This window comes from Chaetura pelagica, unplaced genomic scaffold (genome assembly GCF_000747805.2).
Source record: "Chaetura pelagica isolate M959 unplaced genomic scaffold, ChaPel_1.0 scaffold3, whole genome shotgun sequence".
NCBI classification, from domain to species: Eukaryota; Metazoa; Chordata; class Aves; order Apodiformes; family Apodidae; genus Chaetura; species Chaetura pelagica.
The window spans coordinates 14,325,045-14,337,014 of NW_009952974.1; the positions used below are offsets into that span (position 1 = coordinate 14,325,045).

Sequence of the window (11,970 nt, forward strand, 5' to 3'; positions counted from 1 at the left end):
TCTCATTGACTTCTTGCAGACAGGTTTTGGATGCTGGCAAGGGGTAGCTATTCATGTGTGAATAAATGAACACAAGTTGCCTTAGTTTTGACAAGAAAGCTGATCAATTTTGAACACCTGAGCAGTGCTCCAGACTCTCCTTATGCAGCTGCTTGCCCTGCTGTCTTCCCCAAAGCCTCCCTAACCAGAATGCCAGATAACACAGTAGAGAAGTGGTACAGCCAAAATCACAGGTATCTTTAATCCTCTCTGAACAGTAACATGAACCCTCCCAGCTCCTAGGACCAGAAAAGCATAAAGATGCCCTAAGAAACATAAAAATAGTGCAGGGAACGAGGTGTTACCAGAGTGCATGTTATCCCAGGGGCACTGGTGGAGAGACAGCAGCAGCGGGGATTTCAGCACTGTCCCTGTACCAGCCCAACTGGGAGGGAGCACAGGTATCTTCTCACATGCAACCCACGCTCTGGCTCAAGCAGCCAAACTCTCCACTACCACTGGTACTCAGGATAGAGAGGTGTAATCATCTGCCAAGACAACAGCTTCTGTGCAGCAAGGACAACCCATCAGCATCTTCCGTTGGGCTCATCTTCCTCCTGAACACATCAGAACTGAACGTTCAAGGCTCTTAAGATTTATGTAATCTGTTTTTCCAAAGAGAGAGAAAATTTAGGAGACTTGGGCAAAGCCATACTTAAAGAACAAAATGACTGGATAAAAGGACAGCATCAGTTTGCCATTGTGGATAAGCAACCTTGATCATGGTGTGTGCTGGAAAACTGCAAACTGAACAGATAAACACAAGCACGGTCTTGCAAGGTGTTTCTTTACAACCAACAGCAAAGAAAAAAAAATTAGGGACTAAAAGTATATAGGAACTAAACAGGTGAGATGTTATTAAGGCAGATGTAAGAAGGGCAAAATAAAAGCCAGTTTCTTCTAAAACTGTGTGAGAAAGTAGATTAGGATATTAAAAGTGTGGAGCTTCTCTCTCTTTCAGATAAAACTTATAACTAGAATTGTTCTTGTCCTACAATCTCTTTGGATTTCCACTACAATAATAATAAAAAAAAGTAAATATTTTGTCTCTGCTGGTGTAACAAGGAAGAAACGAATCTTGCCATTTTTTTTTTTTTTCCACATAAAATATCTCATCATTTATGGGTGTGGAATGTAGAATGAAAAGGGCAAAACTCACTAGGAAAATGTTTAAATGTCAAGGGCTCATGGCATTGTTCGGTATCCTAAATAACCTTTATTTTCCCACTACAGTGCCAATAACTCAAGCTGTGCTTTTACTAGATCCAAATGTGACGTCATATCTGCCAGTCTAACCTTGATCTTTGTAAAACCACTGGGTGTGGAATGTAGAATGAAAAGGGCAAAACTCACTAGGAAAATGTTTAAATGTCAAGGGCTCATGGCATTGTTCGGTATCCTAAATAACCTTTATTTTCCCACTACAGTGCCAATAACTCAAGCTGTGCTTTTACTAGATCCAAATGTGACGTCATATCTGCCAGTCTAACCTTGATCTTTGTAAAACCACCTTCACTCTCCACTGGATAAGAAATGAAAGAAAAAACAGTAAATATTTCTATTAAGATGTACAGATATTTACCTTTATAAATCTTGCAATGACTCCCTATCAGGTTATGTGTGTTTATGCATGTCTCAGACTAAAGTTAAAATAATCTTGACTTGACTACATGCAGAGCAGGCTACTACAAATTGCTTTTTGGTAGTGTGCTAATATAACTATGGTAACAAGAACTGAGCCAGCTTGGTTATCTTGACACCACCCTACATTGTTTTGATTAATCTGGCTACAGATCAAGTCTGAGAAAAACAAGAATAACAACCACATCCTTGATTCACACTCCCGTCCCTTAAAGAAATAATGTATTTTCACCCGTTCACTTAACGTAGGAAGAACCAACTGCCTCTCTGCAGCTCTTTCTCAAAAGCAGAGCTTTTAAAATTCCTGTTTAGACTTTATTTTTTATCACTTGCTTTCCTTTTCTATTTGTCTCACCATTTCCATTTTTCAGCTAGTGGGTAGGGCATGAAAGAGATCTACCTTCTACCCATCTTTCTGTGTGGCCCTGGATTCTGCTGTCTGCTTGCACATCTTAAAATTAACACTGCCCACTTTTGTAATGCTGTGAGATCAAACCACGAAAAGTTACAACCTGTCACAATCTGGAGTGCAATGTGCACATTCACCTTAATGAAGTTTCCTACCACACTGGAGGTGAAGAAATATGGCACAAAATAAGGCAATTTACCCAAAAATATTTTTTAGAAGATGCTTAAAGGGCTTATATTTGGCAAAGCACTAAGTAACAATCGAGTTTGCTAAGCTCTGGATAGCAAGTTGGACAGAAAGCTATGTTTGTCATTACAGCATCCATTTGCCATGGCAAATTCTAATTCAGAATAAGGATGAATTGATTTGCATGGTCACATTCAAGGAGTGGTGATCAACAGATCAATGTCCAGATGGAGAGCTGTGATGAGTGGGGTTCCTCGAGGGTCAGTGCTTGGATCAGTGCTATTTAACATCTTTGTTGGTGACATGGACAGTGGCACTGAGTGCACCCTCAGCAAGTTTGCTGATGACATCAAAGTGTGGTGAGGTAGACACAATGGAGGGACCTTGACAGGCTTGAGAAGTGGGCTCATGCAAACTGCATGAAGTTCAACCAGGCCAAGTGCAAGTCCCACACCTAGGTCAGGGCAATCCCAAGCACAAATACAGGCTGGGTGGAGAATGGATCAAAAACAGTCTGGAGGAGAAGGACTTGCGAGTGATGGTGGACAAGAAGCTCAACATGAGCTGGCCATGTCCACTTGCAGCCCAGAAAGTCAACTGTGTCCTGGGCTGCATCAAAAGTGTGGCCAGCAGGACTAGGGACATGATTCTCCCCTTTTATTGAGGACACCGCCTGGAGTACTGTGTCCAATTCTGGACACATAAGAAGGATGTGGAGCTCATGGAGAAAGTCCAGAGGAGGGCCATGAAGATGATCTGAGGGCTGGAGCAGCTCTCCTGCAAGGACAGGCTGAGAGAGTTGGGGCTGTTCAGCCTGGAGAAGAGAAGGCTCCAGGAAGACCTTACAGCAGCCTTCCAGAACCTGAAGGAGGCTACAGAAAAGCTGGAGAGGAGTTTTTTTTACAATGTATGTAGGATGTTTTATATGAACTGTTATCAGTTGTATTACCTTATAGGAATTAATACAGTAACCCCACATGGACAAAAAACTTTTTATTACTAGTTACAAGTAGTCCTTTATTGATGTTTAAATGCATATATTTCTATTTTAACTAGGCTCCCAAACAAGATTCAGGTACAGGGACACAATCTCTAGGAAATACATGTTCTCTGAGGTTTTTTGGCTTTCCAACTTGACAACAGGAGTAGAAATAAAATCTTTTTGGAAACCTCCAACACAATGGTAAGGAGGCATTTTGTAAGAGATCAACAAGATATCTAAAACAATGTCATGATTTTTACTTCAGTACTAACCATGCAAACTTTTATTTGTTCTCCACGACTTCTACAAGAAAAAATGGTGAGTTATTTCATTCTCTGAGACATTGATACAATGTTATCATATATATATATGCACACACACATATAAAAGAATATAGGCACATATTCAAAGCAAGTCTCAATTTTAAGTGAGCAAGAGCATTGTCTGAGTAAAAACTGTAGGCTCACACTCTTCCATCAAATCTAACCAATGTTCAATAAGAAAAAAAAGTACGATATAATGTATATATTACATATAATACAAAACCAAGTGAAAAAATAAAGCAGACATCAGCACTAACCTGTTGTCAGTATCAGCACTGTATTTTGGAGATAACAACTCAAAGGATTTTGTAAATTTCACCACCTGTCAAAAAAAGTAACTTAAAATAGTTAAGATGAATAAATATGTAAGGAAACAGTAATGTAAGCTTCCTACATTAAAACCCAATTTTTATAAAAATCCAATCAGTATTCCCCCAATGGAGAATCTGTGTTAAAAATACACACTGTGCACAGTTCACTAACAAACAATGTCAAATCAAATTATATCTTTAGATTCCTTTATGAAACTATTTTCTGCATCAGTATATGCTTCCCTTCAAAGGGCTTTGGAATGGGAATTATGGAGTTTTACACAAACTTCACAGTTTTTAAATACAGAAAAATAAAGTCATTTGCACTACTAATTGCAATGGATTTTTCTTGAATATAATATGCCAAGAGCACATAAGGGAAACATTTTAAGAGTGTCTCATGTGACACAGAACACAGGTAATGTTTTTGGATGCTGGCATGAGTCCCCACCTTCCACTTCAGTTCTGTGTTGTAAAAGCTTTTCATGCAATGTGCAAATGATGGTATTTTAGATGTAGCTTAACACTCAGTTAGTGTGCAGATCTATTTTAATATATAGGTTAACCCTCTAAAATAGGGGGGAATCAGGAAAATAATTGTTTTACCACTTGTGAAAATGACCAAGTGGGTGGCAAGATATATTCTCCTACTCCAAATTAACCTATGATTTATGAACGTTTAGAAAAATTTTAGGCTTAACTGAATACCTTGGCTCTCCATATTTCAGAATTTGGTCTAGAGGAATGAGAACTCATTGCCTTTTGTTTGGAAAAAAGCCCTCCATGTTCAAACGTAGAAATAGTGAACAATGCCACCCACAGCCTGCTACTACCACAGCGTACTGCTCTGTGAAAAATTGTATTATACTTGCAAACATAATGACATTTCATAAGAATGTAGTAGAACTGTCTTGTAATTATAAAACAAGTGTGGGGGAGTCTTGAAAGAGACAATCAACCAGAAACATCAAAATTCTGCAACACAGAACATATAAACTATGTACAAATGTCACTTGCTTTTATGAATGCTGGTGGAATTTAGAGCATATTCTTCTGGAAGTATTTAATTTATATTAGTTTATATGAAATGATAATCATCTTTACTTCCAGGAAGGAAAAGATTATTTTTTTTCTGCCATACACAGAATTTATGATTCTGTCTCTGATAATCATTTAGACTTGTCACAGCCCTGTAACAAATAACCAATTACAGAGTCAGTGAATCCAAACATACTTCGATAGAAAAAAAGAATATTAAGAGTAACATTTTTATCGTTCAGCTGCTTCTCAAATCAGCAGTAAAGATGATAGTGAAAACACTGAAAATACTGAAGGGAGCTACCAATAAAAAGGCAGTCCTTTATTTTACTACTAACAATAGTCACAAAAAATGTCAAACTTTCTTAGAGGCTCTCATACCCTACAAATGGCAGTACCACAACATCCCAGTGAAAGCCCCTGACAAAAGTGCATGAAAGCCAACTTTGACAAACAGCTTATGTCCATCCAAATCAACAGAGCTCTGCATTGAAATAATTAATCTTTGGCCAAGTAGAAAGAACAACTGCAAAAAACATACTTCAGTAATGCCGGAAATCCTATTTTCACTTCATACTCTCAGTGCAAAAACTTCTTCCCAGAACAAGTTTGTGACATTTGAATGCAAATGTGTTACCTTAGGGGGAAATTACTAGGAGAAAATAACACAAGAACTTATCCTTTCACAGCACTTTTGTCATTTAGGAACCAAAACCTGTTCTCATTAATAATTTTTCAACGTATTAAGGAAAGATGTTCAAACATAGATACTCCCACTCCCAAACATAGCCCTGCCAACATCTAGAGTGACTGGAAAACATTCAGGAAGGAACAAATCTCATGGATTTGAGGAAAAAAGAAAAAAAAAAAAAAAAGAAACTCTGTAAAGCCTACTGAGTTGCTGAATACACAGGATTAAAATACAAATACAAACCTTTGATGAGTTTATTTTTACTTGTTATTTTTGCAGGACCAATAGTCTGATTAAAGCATGAGCAACCTGATCTAGTTGAAGATGCCCCTGCTCATTGCACAGGGAATTGGACTAGGTGACCTTGAAATATCCCTTCCAACCCAAACCATTCTATGATTCTGTTACATACTAGAACAGAAACTATGTGTTTCAGTTGACTGCAGTTAAACAACAATAACAGATGCAAAAGTATGAACACTGTAGAAACAGCAACAAAGATGTCTGATAATTATTTCTTGGAATGTATGCAGAAAAGGATAGTTCGAAAAATGAGCATTAAAGATTTGGTTGATAATGCAAATGATTATGTTTTCAAAACTGCTTACAAGCACCACTCACTTGATAAGCCATTAGCCTGAAAATGTTAGCAAAGTCATAAAGTCCAGGCAAATGTAAGTGAAGTTTCAAAATTGACTTTTCTTCTAGTGGCTATACCATTAAAAAATATCAAAGCAAATACATATGACAAAACAGGTAATTTTTCTTTTTTAAGCAGACCCAATGAGCACCCTGCTTCTCAGTTAAGCTGTCCTAGCTGCTCTGTAGTAAGCACTGAATCAATCATACAGAAAAATGAGAATCACAACATATCAGCTGGATCATAACACTGATACATCCACCAGCAATTCCAGACATCTCATTAAATGCCTTCAAATACCCAGAAGGATCATAAATGTACATTTCATTTTCCATTTGAAAAAGTGGATATACTGGTTTTAGCTGGGATGGGGTTAATTTTTTTCACAGTAGCATGTGTGGTGACATGTTTTAGATTTGCGATTAAAACAGTGTTGATAACACAGGGATGTTTTCATTATTGCTGAACAGTACTTAGAGAGTGTCAAGGCCTTCTCTGTTTCTCACTATGCCCCTTTCAGTGAGACTAGGGGGTGCATAATAGATTGGGAAGGGACACAGCTGGGACAGCTGACCCCAACTGACATGCCACACCGTATGATGATGTGCTCAGCAGTAAAAGCTGCAGGAAGGAAGAGGAAGGGGGGCACTTCAGAGTTATGGCATTTGTCTTTCCAGGTAACCACGACATGTGATGAAGGCATGCTTTCCTGGAATTGACAGGACACCTGCCTACCGATTGGAAGTAGGGTACAAATTCCTTGTTTTGCTTTGCTTGTGCACACAGCTTTTGCTTTAGCTAGTAAATTGTCTTTATCTCAACCAATTACTGTTCACGCTTCAACCCTTTACATTCCCTTCCCCATCCCCCTGGCGTGTGGAAATGAGTGAGCAGCTGTGTGGGGCTTAGCTGCCTCCTGAGGTTAAACCACAACAGTGGTGTTGAGAAAGATTCAACCTGTAATTAATTTGCATTTAAGAGCAAAGTGCTGAAAGAATACTTGCTGTCCAGTACTCACCTATGATATGAACCATCTTCAGCACAATAAAAGCAGCTGTTCCACCACTCAAATATTAGGTTTTCTACAGAATGTGCAGATATACTTACTGGTGATTCTATATCTTCTAGAAGTAATACTGAGCACCGTTCACACTTCAGCAGAGTCTGGGCTCGATGCATGATTTTCTTGACAATTTTCTCTAAGTCAGTCTGTTCCTCAAAGAGGTCATTCACTACTTCCAGTAAAGCCTGCATACAAGGACAGAAAACTGTGGCATTGGTTGTACAATAAACAAATACATGGAGCATTGCAAAGGAGGCATAACCTCTGGAACTGGTTTTAATATAAGCGATCCATTGAAATCTTCATTCAAATAAAGTTTGAATCAGAATTGGGGTGAGGGTATCTGAAGAAAGAAAGAAGTTCAATATTTCTTAGTCCACAATTGGGCACAATCCAACTTTTAGCAAACAATGAGGATCTTTCAAACTGCTTCACTGTGGTCCAGAAAAGAAACAATAGCTGTAATGCAACTCTTCAAGTATGCAGTATGGATTGAGTTAGGTGATTTGCTATATGAATTTACTGGTGCTTTTAAACTCCATTTTATTAATTTACTATCCATTTTGCATGTTCGAAGTTGGAAAGAATACAACACATCAATACTTCCATATTCTGATAGCACCCTCATCCAGTCTTTACCCCTAACAACACATTTATAGAAGAGTGTTTTAAAATGTAGGACTTCCCCTCTCATTTTATTGACTTTAAAAATAATAGGCCATGTTCTTCCTTGCCGTGGGTCCAAAGAAGTGTGCCTTTATTCTGGTTTAGGGCACAGACACTAAAGAAAATCCATATAGGTAAGCACATAAATGTTAGTGGTCTTAGGTCTCCTATCACAGTGTTCATCAGCAAAACATTGGTCACAGCCACTGGAACTTGCCTGCAAGTTCCCAGTTTGATAGGGAAGGCAAAGTATGGTCTTTTCCATCATGTATTACTTGATAACTGATTTCAACCATGGACTAACCAAAGCTAAACACCACCAACAGGTCAAAAATGCAGCTAAACAGAGGCCACCATGTAGCTGTCAGATGGCAATGATATTTGTTACGCCTTGTATGGCCAAAGCAGCAGAAAGAAACAAAGAATCTGTATCTCTAATCCAATTTCCTGATGTGTCCAATCACCAGAATGTACCATTTTCTAATGAAGAACGAGAATGTCCTTAGATACTTTCTGCTGAATGCCTCCCTTGGAAGATTAAACACTGACTCCTCAAAAATCTGTCATTGTTCCTTGCAGGCTGGGAATCTGCAGCAAATTTTAAGGCTCTAAGTAGTCAAACAATTATTTTGTTTGAACATCAAAGAAAAACATACTTGGCAGAAAAAGTTTTTTCTCTCCCAAGTCTCCTCCACACCTTCACCCCAAAACATAGTGGTCAGAAAGACAAGCTCAGATGCTTCATGAACTTTAAATATGTACATCATTAGAAAAGGGCTATTCGTAGTTTTCAAAGTGGTGGAAACATTAGTTTCCATACACTGAAAGCACCAACATTCTGAATATACAAATACGAGTGCTCATTACACAGACCCACCCCACTCTAGTTTCCCTCACTTTGTGAAGTGAGAGAAGGTTGAACACTACCAGTGGTATTTCTGCTAGAGCTTTGGTGAGCTGTGATCCACAATAACAAAAGTAACATTTCCCATCATTGCAGGAAAGGTGATATAAAAAAAAAGCCAACAATTATAAAATACCCTCAAAATTACCATTTTATTTACTGAAAAAATAAAAGACCTCTCTGAGAAGTAAAGGACATGAGGTCAGCCTTGTTTTCACTTCTTTGGAGCCTCCTGTCCCAACTCATACATGGCATCAGCAATCATGAATGAGTAATATAGACACATGCTGTCAAAATCCTTCACATAAAGATTATTCCTTTCCTATTTTTGTGAAGTTATATCTACATTATTTACACAATAGTATTAAAAATTCAGGATGGCAAAGGTGTGATATTTCTGCAATTTCATGGGAGTTCAAATCTCTGCCAAAGTAACTCTCTCTCCTGTACCACCCGTCTCAAATGCAATAGTTTCAGCACTATGAAACATGGAAGTGACATTAGAAAACAAAAGCCATGACCATGAGTATCTTTCCCTCCCATGCTCTCTGCTTGCTGCCTCAGTCAAGCCAGTGATCTGTTGAAAATGCATTTTTTAAAATAAAACACATTTAAAACTGTCCACTTAAGAAACACGTATGCACAGCTGGAATCTGAAGGAACAAAAGACAAAGATTTGATACTGGTCCAATGTACATTTTTCACTTACCCTGCTTCTGTCATATTCCTTCCTTGAAGCTGCAAATAGCTGGGCATTGGATATAGCAATCCCACAGAATGGGAGATACATTTGCATCACCTAGTGTCAAAAGAAATTGCCAGTCATTAAAAACAGCTGCAATTAGACACTGAAGTTACTAGTAATCACCATACATCAACAAAGACTGGACAAGAAGCACTGGGAAAATCCTTTGAGGTACACAAGGTGATTTCAGGCTGACTCTGACTTTAGGCATACTTAAGCCTCTCTCTGCATGAAAAGAATAAACCAGGCTAGTTAAATACTTGAGTACCTGTAGGACTGGCACTTTCACAAGGATGACACTGGATCACAGTCTGATAATAGCAGCATTTTTAAGCCATGTGCTGGTAATAAGTCCGTAACTTACTGTCACTGCTGAGTGGTTCCCAAGCTTAGGTCTGAAACATTAAGTAAATTTTGTAGGTGCTGAATAGCCTTGATGTTTGCAAAGCCACTGAGAGTTAAGGCACTTTGCTGTTTTATAGAGCCAAAAGAATGCTGCTGCAGCTAACCTTTCTGATTAATTCTCTCTGGTCTATGTTGACTAGATCCACTGTAAGCAATTCTTTCTGTGACAAGTTGGCATTGAGAAACTGGTATTTGTCTTCAAAATTCCATTTAATTAAAAAATTACTGCTTACCCAGGGAAGGGGACTATTGACACTATGTGAAGAAAAACACCAAGACTGTAAGCATCCAGAACAACTGCAACAGCAGCAACTTGTTTTGCTTTATCTTCCTTAAACTACATGTCTTAGTGTTTGAGTAATTACAAGTTTTCTGGAAGGATCTTCAGATTCTCTGAATTTTGAACTTTGCAGCTGCCATTCTGTTAGAATAACTGCAAATTTTTAAGGGTACACAAAACCACATCTATGCAGCTATTTGGCAAACACTTTACTTTCTTCCCCTTCCCACCGTGGTTCCCTCTAAAGGAAAATGATACACTTTAGACTTCACAAACATCTTTTCAGGGAGGCAGTAATTAAACTTGCCAACCAGATCTGCAGAAAAGAGTACACGAAATGAAAAATAAAGTAAGACTGCAAAAAATTGCTAAAAGGGGGTCTATTTTTTATAATGAGCACTCAGAGAATTTGCATATTTCAGTTCAGATATTATTTACAAAATGAAACAAGATAACTTATCTATATTTTCTTCTCATCGTATTAAATGCCACAGCCAATTAAGAGATGGAGAGCAGAGGAACTTTAACCTGAGAAAAATGTGACCTTTAGTGTAATAATTAATATTATAGTCAGACTGGACACATTTTTACATAATAAAAGTAAGTAAATGCCGGTATTTATCATCCCCACATTGAAGCTTCTCTTCCCAAAAGTAATGCAACCCTGTGGCAATGGAAAGCATAGAAGAAGTTTATAAACCTTCAGCCACCACATAAACAAGCTAGCAAAAATGTTGGTTTTTTTCCAGCAAGAAGAAAATATGATTTTGCAATACTGAAAAACACTGCTTTCTGAAACTCAGATTCCAAGGCACTGACTCTGCATAGAAACTAACATCCATAAAACATTGGCTTATGAAGTGTTGAGAGTCTGAAAAGCTGCTGATTTACATAATTCTTTTCACCACTCAAACTACTTACGTAAGGTGCAGTGCAACTAATAAACATCAATCTGTTTAAGATATTCAGTAGAAGAAATTAGTAAGAGTTACAGCTATGAAGAAAAAAAACCAACAAAGTAACCATTAGGTAGAGGGGAACCACCCTATGAAAACAGATAAATCAGTTATCCCTGTTTACAAAAAACAAACAAACAAACCAACCAAAACACAACACAATTTACAAAAGCCTACTGTCATTCCTCTTTTGTACTTTCTGAACCATAAGGGCAAGTGCTGTGTTTTTGGCAAATCGTAATACAGTACCAAATAAACAAAGAAAAAAGACATTTCTAATGGTAACGGAATTTTAAATGAGGATTTTTCAGCTAAAATTGGCAAATGGAGCAAGAAGCAGCTATCACATTCTGATTTTGAATTACAAATTGAAATCTGTAGTACTCAAGACTGCTTTACAATCACCTCCAACATGTTGATGCTACAGCCCTTGACATTTCATACAAAAATGTAGTACCATAATATTAAGCTCTTATCTGCCTGAGCCACATACTGTAAGGAGCTGTTATTATTATGCTGGATTCACTGCAGGCATTTCCCTCCAAAGAGAACACAAATAGTTGAGCAAATGGTTCATAAGCTGGACACAGTATTTTTTTCCTCCTTTTAAGTGATACGTATAGAATTACTAATCCTCTGGTGCTCCAAGGTAGAAATGTATTGCATCACTGAACCATAATGCATCGTAATT

At 37.9% G+C, this 11,970-nt stretch overlaps 1 protein-coding gene across 1 annotated transcript in view; it reads right to left on the reverse strand.

Moving 5' to 3' along the window:
* Positions 1-11,970, reverse strand: part of PDE11A (phosphodiesterase 11A) — a 111,729-nt gene that overhangs the window by 63,458 nt on the left and 36,301 nt on the right. The window contains exons 2-4 of the mRNA XM_009996319.1: positions 9,603-9,692; positions 7,368-7,508; positions 3,838-3,902 (exon numbers count right to left, since the gene is read on the reverse strand). Coding sequence (XP_009994621.1) covers positions 3,838-3,902; positions 7,368-7,508; positions 9,603-9,692 — 296 coding nt within the window. The remainder of the gene's footprint in view (positions 1-3,837; positions 3,903-7,367; positions 7,509-9,602; positions 9,693-11,970) is intronic.